At 40.4% G+C, this 13,827-nt stretch overlaps 1 protein-coding gene across 1 annotated transcript; it reads left to right on the top strand.

The window, feature by feature from the left end:
- Positions 1–6,910: 6,910 nt before the first annotated feature.
- Positions 6,911–11,507, top strand: RPS6 (ribosomal protein S6). The gene is made up of 6 exons (XM_007423478.2): positions 6,911–7,038; positions 7,350–7,481; positions 8,377–8,587; positions 8,948–9,094; positions 10,220–10,377; positions 11,362–11,507. The coding sequence occupies exons 1-6, from the start codon at positions 7,033–7,035 to the stop codon at positions 11,455–11,457; spliced, it is 750 nt and encodes a 249-aa protein (XP_007423540.1). The 5' UTR covers positions 6,911–7,032; the 3' UTR covers positions 11,458–11,507.
- The last annotated feature ends 2,320 nt before the right edge of the window (positions 11,508–13,827 follow it).

Genomic DNA, 13,827 nt, shown 5'->3' with positions numbered 1-13,827 from the left:
CTCCCATTATTGGGATTCCAGAAGCTAAATAATACTCCTTGTTCTCTTCCCATTGTGTGTTCTACAATTGAGGTGAGTTAAACAGAGGTTTCAGCAAGTAGCAATATCTGGCTTTTTCTGGACTCAGAAGTTAAGTGAAGCTAGACATGTTTAGTAGTTAGATGGGGAGACACCAGGGAATTTAGTGTTAATTAGGGAAGTTAAAAACAATCCTGAAAGAAGGCAGTGGAAAACTACTTCCATACTCTCACCAAGAAAACTCTGCAGATCTTAATCACCGGGAGCTGAGCTCAATTCAAGGGTGTCTTCATTTTAACAGAGAGAGGGGTAAACGTTCCCAGCATAACCTTATAACAAAGATAGTGAAGAAGATTACTCCATCACCAATTCCTTGAACCATTTTCCTTTATTACAGGAAAGAGTTGAGCACAAAAACATGATGTTTACTAATATTTTCTGGTTTGGAAGAAACTTGACAGTTCCACCATAAACTGCATAGTAATCTGGGAGTGTCATCTTCATAGGTGTCCCTCGGGCATTCCTGTTGGTTGAGTTCTTTTGAAAGGCACAGGGTCCTTGTTGCAATTCCACACTGCCAGGGAAGTTGTTAGTAGGAATTATTTCCATCTAAATTATTCAGCTTTGTTGATATTACATCTCAGTTTCTGTCATTATGACACTAAGATTTGAAAGAAGACAGGTTTTCTCAGAATTTTAACATTTCACTGTTTAATGTTGAGTCAAACTGATTTTTTATTCTATTCATGACAAATTTAAAAAGGAAGGGAAGATGAGACTCTCAGTTTCATCCTCTTCAGTATTTAATACATATTAAATATTAATAGAGCAGACATCATTTACATAGTTTTCCCTTCTTGCAAATGCTAGAAAGCTGTGCATAGGAATAATGAAAGAGAAATGCCTGTGCCTTCCAGAAGATCAATTTCTGTCTGTCTGTCTGTCCATCTACTGTAAGTAACTAACTAACTAACTATGTATTCTTGGCGAAAAACAGGTCACAGTACAGGCTGAACAAACAGAATTGAACAAAGAGTACTTCCTCTGTCCTGTTGTGCTTCTTATGTACAATTAGCTATAAAACTAATCTGCAGGAAGTATGTCTGGGAAGAAGCTGTCCGGGAGATGGAAGACGTCAATGCAGAATCAACTGTGTGAGATCATTGCAAAGCGAAACTTTAGACTTTGTCATATGTAATATACGGTGGGTTCCTAGATCAATCTAAAAATAGCATGTATGACTTCTCAAATGTTGTCAGAAAGAGTGACCCTCCCAAAAGAAGCAGAAGCAGTTGCCCAACGTCATCGTCAAATGTAATAGAGAGAGAGAGAGAAAAGATGCTAGGAGCAGCCCACATAACAGTACTGTAGGCAGATAACTGTTACAGCTTCCAAATCATCAGAAGTTGATTTGTACCAGATCAAAATATTTGTCTGTCTAACCCAGTATTTTGTACCTTTAGTGGCAGTGGTGCTTCATAGATGGACCAAGGTCTTTTTCACTGAAGCTTCTGAGACCTTCCATGTACAAAGTATACTACCTTCCCTTTAGCTGTGGCCTTTCCCTCAGATGAACAAAATACCCAGTGAGTGAATTCTTGTTACCTTGTTTGTCTTCACATCCTCCTTTTGCAGAGAGAAAACACAAACTAAGATCTAGATTTGGGAGAATGGTAGCTCAGAAGTCGGCTTTCTTTCCTGATGCTACCAAGTTGAATCTAAATCTATTCAACTTGAACAGAGTTTCAGTACCTGCTGGATACATACAACTGAAACCGCCTGCTCGATACTATTAAAACTGCTTCTAATAGAAAAGAGAGGAAAGGATCCAGACCCAGATATGCTTGATAATGTGGATTAGGACTATAATCTCCTCAGTTAATTTGGAGGAGTCCTGCTGTTCCATAGGAATTGGCCTCTGACTGTGGAGGCTGCATTCATCTGTCATGATTAATAAATATTTATATCCTCATCAGCCATGAATTTATATAAACTACTTGGTAGAGGTGTGAACCGATAGTGCTTGTCCTTTGCTTGTTCAGTTGTAGTAGTGGGATATACTGACCAAACATCTCGAACTGAACTAGGCTCTTCATTTTCGGCCTTGATTGCCATCTCTTTCCATCTGCTTACCAGGCAGCCTAACTCAGAGTGCAGCAAAGGTGCAGGTAGAGACTATTAAAACCATAAGGCAGTTATAGGTAGTCCTTGCTTAACAATGGTAATTGGGACTAGCAATTCTGTTGCTAAGCAATGCGGTCATAAAGCGCAATGACACATGACTGCGTCAACTTACAATGGCAGTTGCGGCAGTCCCAGTGGCCATAATTAAGTGAATCCTGCACAGACGCAGCATCCCATGGTCATGTGATTGCCATTTGCAACCTCCAGCTAGCTTACCGTTGACTTTGCTTGTCAAAAGCTGGCAGTGAAGGTCGCAAATGGCAATCACATGACTATAGGACACTGTGACTGTCATAATTGCAAGCTGGTTGTCAAGTGCCTGAATTGTGATCACGTGACTGTGGGGACACTGCGATGGTTGCAACTACGAGGATCCATCGTAAGTCCCCCTCATTCAGTGCCATTGTAACTTCAAACGGTTGCTTAACAAGTGGTCATTAAATGAAGATTACCTGTACTGGAGAAGGATAGTGCAGACTGGCCCAAAGATGCTCTCTGCCTGTTCATTAAGATGTGGCTGATATTTGAGAGTGGCCAATACTGACCAGTTTGTGACTTTCTGTTGTTTTATATTAAGGCATGTCTGGTGTTCCTGGGTGGAGAGTGAAAAGTGATCTGAAGCTCTTATTCTCATGGCAGCTTTCAGGCTTCTGGATAGGCTCTCTGGATTGGAGGTGCTGCATTGCACCGGTTCCACACCTATTTGAAAGGTCTAATTACATGTATGGAGTGCTTGCTCTGTCCTTTGACATTATGCAATGGGGCTGTTCAGATTATTTTCCCATACTATTTAACTCCTACACAAAACCTTTGGGAGAAGTTATTTAGAGATCTAGACTGAGATATTAGGAATAACTAGATAACGTTTAATACAGTACGTGGTTTCTCTGCCCAGCTGTATGTGACATTCAGCCTGTTTTGAAAGATACCGTATCTCTCCAAAACTGAGAGTAGCCAACCACAACCTTCTAAACTGAAAGTAGGCAACCCATAGCCTGTGCCCTTTTTCAGAGTCCCCAGAGATTGCCAAAATTTGGTGGTAAATTTCCAAATGGCAGATATATAATCAAAGGAAAAACTAAGACTTAACTTGCCTAGAAAGTAAATTCTGGCCCTCCAAAAGGGCCTAACTTTTCACTGGAAATCACTTATTATTGTCTGGCCGTTGTGAGCCCTAGCCACTTTTTTTTTTTTTTTTACCTACAACTCTGTCTTAAAATTTGGGAGTGATCCTAGATGTATTTATTAATTTAATAAAACAAAATAAAACAATCATGCCATCCTTACAAGGAGCATCATCATGCTCCCCACCGAGGTGCCATAACATCCATCAGCTCTATACTCTGGCTCTCCCCATCCTAGCCCAATGCTTCCCCATCCAAGCAAATATTGAAATACAAAGAAAGTTTAAAAAAGCAGGGTGATACAAAAAAGGACTGATACATTTGAATTGTTAAAAAAATAGTGAAAAAAATTGCTTACTTGTGACATACTGGCCAAACGGTGCCCAGATTGATCAGTACCGTCTTAACGGTTAATGGGGAATGCTGTATGTGGCATGGGTGTGGCTAAGGCTGGTAAGCTAGATTGCACCTGCCTAAAAAACATTGAGCCTCAATTGACCAAAGTCATGATGGGCAGAAGCAGTTAGTATCTATTGGCCTATCTAGCAATGACCAAGGCATATGGAAAGTTGTAACTTGGAATGTAAAGGGAGTAAATGGGAAAGAGCATGAATTAACAAATGAAATGAAAGGAAGGAAAATTGACATAAGGCATGCCTGTGAAATGAAGAAAAAGGGAAGGATGAAATAGATCTGAATGAAAGTGGCCTGATCTTGTGGAGTAGAGTTGATAAATACCTGCATGGAAGGTTTTGAAGGGATCAATATCTAAAGTGGCAATGAAGCAATATCTAAATTGGCAATGGTAACTTCATAGCTCTAGAGCATGCGCGGAGTTCTCTATAGCCAAGCTTCAATACTAACAGCACTTAGCGAAATTGCAAGAGGAAGCAACTAACCACAGATGAGCTAGCTCAGATAATAGGGAAAACTCCTCCCGAAGAGGCTAAGTCTGAGGCCTGATGAAGGAGGACCCAGAACAAGGGTCTGCAGGGACTGACAAGGTATAAGAGTTAGGGGGAACTCCTTTACATTAATGTAAGCAAACAAGGGCGGGGAATAGAGTTAATGTAAGCAAACAAGGGCGGGAAATAGTTTCTTCTGTTTAAGTTTCTTTGGCTGTAAAACTCATCTTTATTATAATGGTACTAAGATCTGCCTTTTTAAAAATACTATAAAAGGCTGTGGTTTTTGTCTCCAAGGGTGTGCCACCCTGCTCTCTCTGGGTGCATGGTGTGAGCACCCAGACTTTTCCTTGGCCAAATAAAACGCTGCTTAGAGAAGTCCCTGCTTGAAGTCTTTTATTTTGTGCTGCTGATTGATTTCAAGTTTTCTGGGTAGCTGAGAACCTTACAGTTTAATTATGAATGAAAGGGCTAAACTATAGAATCATAGAATCATAAGGTGGAAGAGATCTTGGAGGCACAACCCATCTTCCATGAAAATGCTGCTGCATTGTTGGCTGAAAACCTGAATGATTTGCAGAAAAAGTTATATGATATGAGGAGCATAAATCTGAAAAGAACATAGTAATACGTTTCTCAGGAGAAAACGGAGTGAATGATTGCGAGTTATATATAAATGGCAAGAAATTATAACAGCTGCATTTGTGTACTTTAGAAAGAAATGAAAACGGCTGTGCCTGCCTAGGAAACGAGAGCTGGGTATGTCAGGAAAACAATAAAAGTAAGTTAAATGTCCTGGGAATGCAGTTCTTAAGAAGTGGGTGATAAACCAAAAAGAGGTAGGGTTAAAAATGAATGGGTGCTGACAGAATGTGGATTGAAAATTAAAGTGAGCAAGGCCTATGAAAGAAGTACATTGAGATAGTTTGGTTATACAAAGAGGATGCAAAACAAATATATGAAGAAAGAGCAAATGAGTCGAGAGGAAGGGATAGACTGAGAAAGTCATGGTTGGATGGAGTTACTAAATTCCTCAACAAGAGACAGGTAAAAAGCAATGTATGAAGCAATGTATGGATGTGGTAAGAACAGACAGTTTGCAAGTATAAGCATGTATGGAGTGGTATAGAGAATGAGGTTTGTTTAAACCAGTGTTTCCCAACCTTGCTAACTTTCAGATATATGGACTTCACCTCCTAGAATTCTCAGCAATCTCCATGCTGGCTGGGGAAATTCTAGGTATTGACAGCTACACATCAGGAAGTTGGCAAGGTTCAAAAACCCTGGTTTACTCATGCCATAGTTTTGTTGCCCTACTATTTCCTACTGCTTTCCTGTGCTTTATTTAACCTATGCCATCTAATGGTCACCTACATTTGTGCAGCCCAGACATGGTAGCCTTACCTTGGTCATTACTGTTGCTCATTTCATTCTGTCGTCGTATTTTATAAGTTGCAAAAAATGCTGATAATAAATGTATGCATTTTATTTTATTATTTTATTTCACTTATACAATGTATTTATTGCCTCAGTCCTCATGGACTCCAGGTGGCTTACAGATATTTAAATATATATTCATTCCATCCTTTTAGGTGCCTCCTCTGACACTGAATTCCATAACTTAAAACATGAAGTACTTTCTGCTGTCTCATCTGTATTCCATTTGATTCAGCTGTTTACCATTATCAGTCAGCTAATTTACATTAAACTGGTTAGGGACAAGTCACTGTGTTGCTATTATTTGTCTTATGAAACTATTTCCTTGTATTTTGCATTTGGTCAAGCCCAGGTACTAGGTTGTTTAAGAGGAAATGGGTATCCCACTTGTTGCTTGAAAGGTTATAAATAGTAATATAAAATTATAAAGAGCCAGTTTGGTGTAGTGGTTAAGGCATGAGGCTAGAAACCGGGAAACTGTGAGCTCTAGTCTTGCCTTAGGCACAAAGCCAGCTGGGTGACCTTGGGCCAGTCACTCTCTCTCAGCCCTAGGAAGCAGGCAATGGCAAACCACTTCCAAAATCTTGCCAAGAAAACCGCAGGGTCTAGTCCAGGCAGTTGCCAGGAGTCAAGACTGACTCAAAGGTGCATACATGCAAAATAATAAAGATCTACCTTTGTGTTTTCAAGAGCAGAATAGTCTTGCAATGAGAGCCAAAGATGAAAGATACAGAGATGAGACTGAAGTGTTTAAAATCCTCCAAGTTGGATCTGAATATTTGAAATGCTTCAGCTGTATTTTTAATGTGATTATGATTCCTTTACTGAATGGTACTCTTTAACTGTATATTTTTGTTTTTACTTGTATGTGAAGAACTAATTTTCAATATAGCTCTAAGCGATTTTTTTAAATAGATCTGTTAGACCACACTCAGCTTAGCTTCTAAACAACTCTAGATCAGTCCTAGAAAGATATACAGTACAAACGAAAAACCTCTACGTGCTTTTAGGTTTCTATTTAGATTATTTCTTTCATTTTAAAGTCTGGAGTGAGAGCCACTGGACAGTGAAGAACTAAGCCTGAAACATTATGCTCTGCAGTCGTAACTGGAGTAAAATCTTGGACTTCTATTTCTTTTTAAATTGGCCAGTCTCACGATTAAAGAAAAAGGAAGAGCGCTAAAAAAAAAGTCTATGGAACCAGGAAGCTCTCTAATTTTCCTATCTCTGTTGTCACTCCAGAAGTTAAACGAGCCGATCAACGCAGTCTCGCGAGATCTCCTGGAGCCTATGTGACTTCCGACTGAGCGGAAACGCGGCCTCTTTTCCGTGGCTGACTTGGAGCGAGCGGCCGCGTCGGTGCCATGAAGGTAGGAGTGGAGCCTTGATTTTCGCGGTGGATTTTCTCGGGGCCCATAAATAAACATGTTGGCGGATAGGAGCCAGCTGTCGGGAGAACACGGAGCATACTGCGGTCGAGGGAATGTCTCCATCGAGGGGGATTGACACGGATTGGGGAAAGCGGGTGGGCGAAGGCGAGAATCAATGGTGTTTTAGCTTCCTTTGCAGGCGCTGTGTAGAGGAGCTCGCCCCAGCTCTGCTCTTCTCCTTGTGCCCTTGTTTCTGTTGGGATCTAATAAACTTTTCCCCCGCTTCCCCCGTCTTGTGCAATTATTTTTAGCTCAATATCTCATTCCCTGCCACCGGCTGCCAGAAACTCATCGAGGTGGACGATGAGCGTAAGCTGCGCACGTTCTATGAGAAGCGGATGACTGCAGAGGTCCCGGCTGATGCTCTTGGTGAAGAGTGGAAGGTAAGGCGTAAGGCCTCTTTTTGGACTTTGCAGCGCTGCCCGTTCCAGCGTTTCTTCCTGCAAAGTGGTATTGACTGAGGGAATTCCTGAGATGCGCTGGTGTACAGATTGTTGAGTGGGTCGGCAAGTGACGTAATTGTATACAAAGATCTCTTTCCTCATCTGTGCTGGATCCTGGGTTGGCAAAGGGATCAGAAGTTTAGAATTTAACTTAGAAGAAGGTGGATAGACGGAATCCAAAATAAATGTGTGAATATGATTTGGGGGATGTGATGTGATGCTATGTGACAGGGCATCTGACTTAATGTTAAGTAGTCTAGCTTTGGTGTGATTATCGAAATAGCTTTTAGAAAGCATATTATGCTTGGATCTGTCAGCTAACTAACTACTGATTGTCAGTCCAGTGCTGGGGGATCTGATCTACATAGCCATTTGTGAGAAAGAGGGTACCTTCAAAGCTGTATGTACATCTTGCTGAATAGAAGCTTTAAATTGGTAAAAGCTTTTAAGGTATATTATTCTCTTACAAAGGACAGTAGTTATAGAAATTTTCCCCAAAAGGTTCTTTGTCATTGCCATGGGGAAGTGTTGGATAGAACATGCTTGTCTTGAAAGGTGTCAAAGCCTTGAGACACCAGGATCCTCTTCAGTTATAAGATAGATACCATGTAGAGAAAAATTCCTGAAAATAATGAACTTTGGGCGGGGGGAGGCCCTCTTGTGCTTATCTAATTTAGGCTGCTCGAGCTGAAAAGGGACAGGATTAATTCTCACAGTAATTCAAAGTGTCTTTAGGGGGGCTATATTATTGTATATCTTTATTTGGGGAGAATGATAAAATACAGTTATGATGTATAAACTGCTTCTGTGAAGTTTAAATTCCTCTGTTTTGTAGGGATACGTTGTCCGCATTAGTGGTGGCAATGACAAACAAGGCTTCCCCATGAAGCAAGGTGTCCTCACTCATGGCCGTGTCCGTCTGCTGCTTAGCAAGGGCCACTCCTGTTATCGTCCTAGGAGAACTGGAGAACGAAAACGCAAATCTGTACGAGGATGCATTGTTGATGCCAACTTAAGCGTTTTGAATTTGGTCATTATAAAGAAAGGTGAATTGTTTGTTTGTCTGTTTTTCATTTGAAGGGGCAACAAGTACTAGCAAGAATTTGTGTCAGGGAAATAGGATGTTGAACAATTCTTCCCTAAGCACTTTGCCATTTGGACAAAGATTAGTAACCTTGGCCCTAGAACCATCCCTTGGCATACATGGGGGCATTACCTAAAGGAAGGTGGCTTTTGACAAGTTAATGAGAATAACGAAAGGTTCTCAGGTTCCTTCTTGCCCTTTTAAAAAATGCTTGATGTTGTAAAGGATAGCATTCAGAAGCCAGAGTCAGGTTTGTGGTTAAAGATGACTTTTAATAAGCTTACTAATAGTAACAGTACCTGCTGTTTGACAACCTTTCAAGGTGAGAAGGATATTCCTGGATTGACTGATCACACTGTGCCCCGTCGACTTGGTCCCAAGAGAGCTAGCAGAATCCGAAAGCTCTTTAATCTCTCCAAAGAAGATGATGTACGTCAGTATGTTGTAAGGAGACCGTTGAACAAAGAAGGTAAGAAAACAGAAGTAATATTTTAGCCATTTTGTTATGAGGGAATTATATAGTTGGAGTAGTGTCTTTTCTGTTGGTCTGTTCAATTTTTTACAGAAATCAAAGCAACCTGGAGGTTTGAGGAAGAAATGTGATAGGCAAATGACAATGCCAGTTAGCTTAGTTTTCCTTTCAGACTGTCCAGTCAGCAGGTTGCTCAAGTTTTGATACAGATATTCTGATTGATGTGCACGTTTATGTAGATTTAGGTATGTATCTAAATTTACAGTCATGAATTTTGAAAAATTGCTATGAATTTTTCAAAGGTGGCTTGCAATAGCTTTTTAAAGTGAAAAAACATCCCATTTGTAGAGGCTACTAGAAGTATGCAGAGGCTTCTGCACTTCCTGTACTGCAGAAGGTTGTAAGTGATGCATGTGTAGCCTCAAAGGATTAACTTTACAGAATTATTTGTGGGATAAGGGTTATGCTAACACTGAGACTAAAATGTATGAATAAAAGCTAAAATTCACTGTGTTTACTGTTTCATGATTTATAAATCATTCTGCCTGGTTTAACACAGTACGTTAAATCCATGACCAAATTGTATTATAGGTTAGCAATGCATGAATCCAATTCAGAAATCTATATACACACAAATGCTTGAGATCAATTTCTGTTCAGAGTTGCAAATGTGTTTCTTCCTGTGTATCTTTCAAAGTAGATCTAGTATAAGGTGATCCTGCATAATAGTACTCAATTGCAATACATGAGAAGCCAGTGCTCAGAGGTCATGTCCCAGAATCTGCAATTAAACCATGATTCAGAAGACTTATGCTTTTGCCAACTACATTTTTAGAGAGGCATCAGACTGGATTTTCTGCCCACCACAGATTGCCAGGAGAGGTTATACATTGCCTAGTATACTTTGAATTTCCATTTTCCAGTATATTTTCTTCTACTGTGGAATATGTGAAATTACACCTTTATATCATAGTGGAAAGAGATACTCTTAGTGATCACCCAACTTACCCTGTTTAATTCTTTTACTGTGTGTTGTTATCTTAAGTGCAGACTGTCATCTTCAGGTTTCTAGGTTTCAGAATAGCTATTCAGTTGATGACATACCTGTCTTGCCAATATTAGGTAAGAAGCCGAGGACCAAAGCGCCCAAGATCCAACGTTTGGTGACTCCCAGAGTTCTGCAGCATAAGCGCAGACGTATTGCTCTAAAGAAACAACGAACTCAGAAGAACAAGGAAGAAGCTGCTGAATATGCCAAGCTTCTGGCTAAGAGAATGAAGGTCTGCTTGGGGAAGGGAATCCTTTGGTGGGAGGGACATATTCCTTTTCACAGGATTCTTCCAGGAAGCCATGTATCAGAGAGAGATACCTCACTGCAAAATGGTAGTGAGCTTCAAGCTGAACTGGGTGACGTTGTTGGTTCACAACACCCAAATGTGTATAATACATATAATTGGGCGTATACATAACACATATATGAAGACTTGTTATTCCATGAAGTGATTAGCGTGAGGGGGGAAGCCACCCATTAACTTCAGTGAAGTACTAGAGTGTTAAAATGTGTCCCAACACATGGGGCAAATGAGTTAGGCTTTCTTTCTCTGTTCTAACCCATTCCTAGCTATTTTAATCCACAGGGAGTAATTGAGGTTTTAAACCATGCAATTGGTGCATTAGGGAAAAGGAGATCAGTTTCTCAGTTAACTTCATTTACAATGTTGGCTCTGTGACTTTGAGCCAGGCAGTCACTCAGCATCACTTGTGTGATGTGAAGATTGAATGGATGAGGGAGAACCATATATTTAGAAGTATAAATATAATACAGTTTTAACATGCATAATCAAGTCTGTTACTTTCAGCTAAAAAGGCTTATGCTGCTTTAGAGAAACATTTGACCTTGGATATTGGTGAACAAGGGGATTGTTCAGTTCAAAGCATTTAATGTATATTAGTATTCCATAACAGCAAATTTGTAGACAGGGAGATGAGGCTGAGGTTATGTGGTTTCTTAAGGCTATTGGTGAGTTCATAGGGTGAACATAGATGACATTTCTGGCCACTGCCATAAATGTTAGAATATGCTTACATATTTGGAAATTAACAGCTACATGTGAGACTACAGATAGGAATTTCTGCTATGGTAATAGAGGAAAGAATAAAGTACTTGTGTATAAAACCGTGACTTCACCCAATGAATTCACAACATTTAGTCAGCTGAAATGCTGTTTTATGCTAATATGTGATATTCTTTATCCCTTTTTTAGGAGGCAAAAGAGAAGCGGCAAGAACAAATAGCGAAGAGGCGTAGACTTTCTTCTCTGAGAGCCTCCACGTCTAAATCTGAATCAAGCCAGAAGTAAGCAATGAACTGTGCTCATAAAAATATTAAATAAAATTTTTATGATCAGAACGAACTGATTCTGTGTTACTTTTTTTTGGTAATACCTGTCAGTTTAAGTTGCTACTTTAATGAATGAATGTCTGCAATGGATTTCTGCTTGATACAGAGATTTGATTTCTGTATCATTCAGTGTTATGTGCTGGTTTTGGCTTTTCCTTGCTCTATTGATGCCATTCTTAATTGCACTATTGATGTCACTCTTATGAACAGTATCTTAAAGCCCCCCTAAGGATAAATCTGTTGAGACAAAGTTTTGTGAAAATTTGTGGGGCATGTTTATAAGCTGTTAGTGATAATTTTCTAACAACCAAATGTGAGGAGACATCAGATTTAGGGCATTTCTGTATAGTTTGTACAGTTTGCTTAGTGAAATTGGTTTGAAGGACATTGGTCTTGGGGAAAGATGTGCAAAACCAATTGTTCTGGAACATTCCATTTTCCACATCCCTACTGTCAAGCTATTTTGAATCATAAAGTTGAGCGTACTGCCATGTATAACAAATTGTAATACTTCAGTTATTTTAGTTGCCAATATACAGTGCATTCGGAAAGTATTCAGAGCCTCATCACTTTCTTCAATTTTGTTACGTTGCAGCCTGATACTACAGTCGTTCAAATTCATTTTTTTTTCTCAATCTATACTCAGTACCCCATAATGACAAAGTGAAAACAGAATTTTAGAAATGTCTATAAATTTGTTAAAAAGGAAAAACTGAAATAACACATTGGCATAAGTATTCAGACCCTTTACTCAGTACTTTGTTGAAGCACCTTTGGTAGCAATCACAGCCTCAAGTCCTTTTCGGTATGATGTGACAAGCTTTGCACACCTGGATTGGGGGATTTTCTGCCATTCTTCTTTGCAAATCCTCTCAAGTTCAATCAGGTTGGATGGGGACTGTCGGTGGACAGCCATTTTCAGGTCTCTCCAGAGATGTTCAACAGGGTTCAAGTCAGGGCTCTGGCTGGGCCACTCTAGGACATTCACAGAGTTGTCCCTAAGCCATTCCTGTGTTGTCTTGGTTGTGTGCTTAGGATTGTTGTCATGTTGGAAGGTGAACCTTTGGCCCAGTCTGACGTCCTGAGCGCTGTGGAACAGGTTTTCATTGAGGATATCTCTGTCCTTTGTTCCATTCAGTTTTCCCTCAACCCTGACCAGTCTCCCAGTCCCTGCTGCTGAAAAACACCCCACAGCATGATGCTGCCACCACCATGCTTCACTGTTGGGATCGTATTGGGCAGGTGATGAGTGGTGCCTGGTTTCCTCCAGACATAAGGTTTAGAACTGAGGCCAAACAGTTCAGTCTTGGTTTCATCAGACCAGAGAACCTTGTTCCTCACAGTCTGAGAGTCCTCCAGGTGCTTTTTTGCAAACTCCAAGCAGGCTTTCATGTGTTTTGCACTGAGGAGAGGCTTCCGTCTAGCCACTGCCAGAAAGCCCAGATCGGTGGAGGGCTGCAGTGATGGTTGTCCTTCTGGAACTTTGTCCCATCTCCACACAGGATCTCTGGAGATCAGTCAGAGTGGCCATCGGGTTCTTGGTCACCTCTCTTACTGAGGGTCTTTTCCCCCGATTGCTGAGTTTGGCCAGGCGACCAGCTCTTGGAAGAGTCCTGGTTGTGCCAAACTTCTTCCATTTGAGAATTATGGAGGCCACTGTGCTCTTGGGAACCTTCAGTGCAGCAGAAATTTTTTTGTGGCCTTCCCCAGATCTGTGCCTTGCAATAATCCTGTCTCTGAGCTCTGCAGGCAGTTCCTTTGACCTCATGGCTTTTGCTCTGGTACAGTCTGCATTGTCAGCTGTGAGGCCTTCTATAGAGAGGTGTGTGCCTTTCCATATCATGTCCAATCAGTTTAATTTACCACAGGTGGACTCCAATCAAGGTGTAGAAACAGCTCAGCAATGATCAAGAGAAATGGGAGGCACCTGAGCTAAATTTCAAGTGTTGTTGCAAAGGGTTTGAATACTTATGCCAATGTGATATTTCAGTTTTTCCTTTTTAATAAATTTACAGATATTTCTAAAATTCTGTTTTCACTTTGTCATTATGGGATACTGAGTGTAGATTAATGAGGAAAAAAATGAATTTGAACGATTGTAGTATCAGGCTGCAACATAAAATCGAAAAAAGTGATGGGGGTCTGAACGCTTTCCGAATGCACTGTAGGGAGCAGGCAGGATTTAACTTCCTGCAGATATCTCATTTCATTTTACAGTTTTATTGTGTTCCCCTTTACATGTTTCCCTGATCTAATCTGCTTATTGATCACCTAAGGACTGTATTAGTAAGACACAGTTTCTGTATACATTTAATTTTAGCTTTAAACT

The sequence above is a fragment of the Python bivittatus genome, unplaced genomic scaffold (genome assembly GCF_059951505.1).
Source record: "Python bivittatus isolate LINGU-HERP-01145 unplaced genomic scaffold, Pbiv_v1 ctg000850_np1212, whole genome shotgun sequence".
Taxonomy (NCBI): domain Eukaryota; kingdom Metazoa; phylum Chordata; class Lepidosauria; order Squamata; family Pythonidae; genus Python; species Python bivittatus.
The sequence above is the reverse complement of the archived record's forward strand: the minus strand, read 5'-3'. Positions and strand labels throughout refer to the sequence as shown.

Excerpts from the sequence above, each read along its gene's own strand:
- RPS6 (XM_007423478.2), top strand. Across the intron at positions 7,482-8,376 it reads CTCTTGGTGAAGAGTGGAAG|GGATACGTTGTCCGCATTAG; the intron begins GTAAGGCGTAAG and ends TCTGTTTTGTAG. Across the intron at positions 9,095-10,219 it reads GAGACCGTTGAACAAAGAAG|GTAAGAAGCCGAGGACCAAA; the intron begins GTAAGAAAACAG and ends TGCCAATATTAG.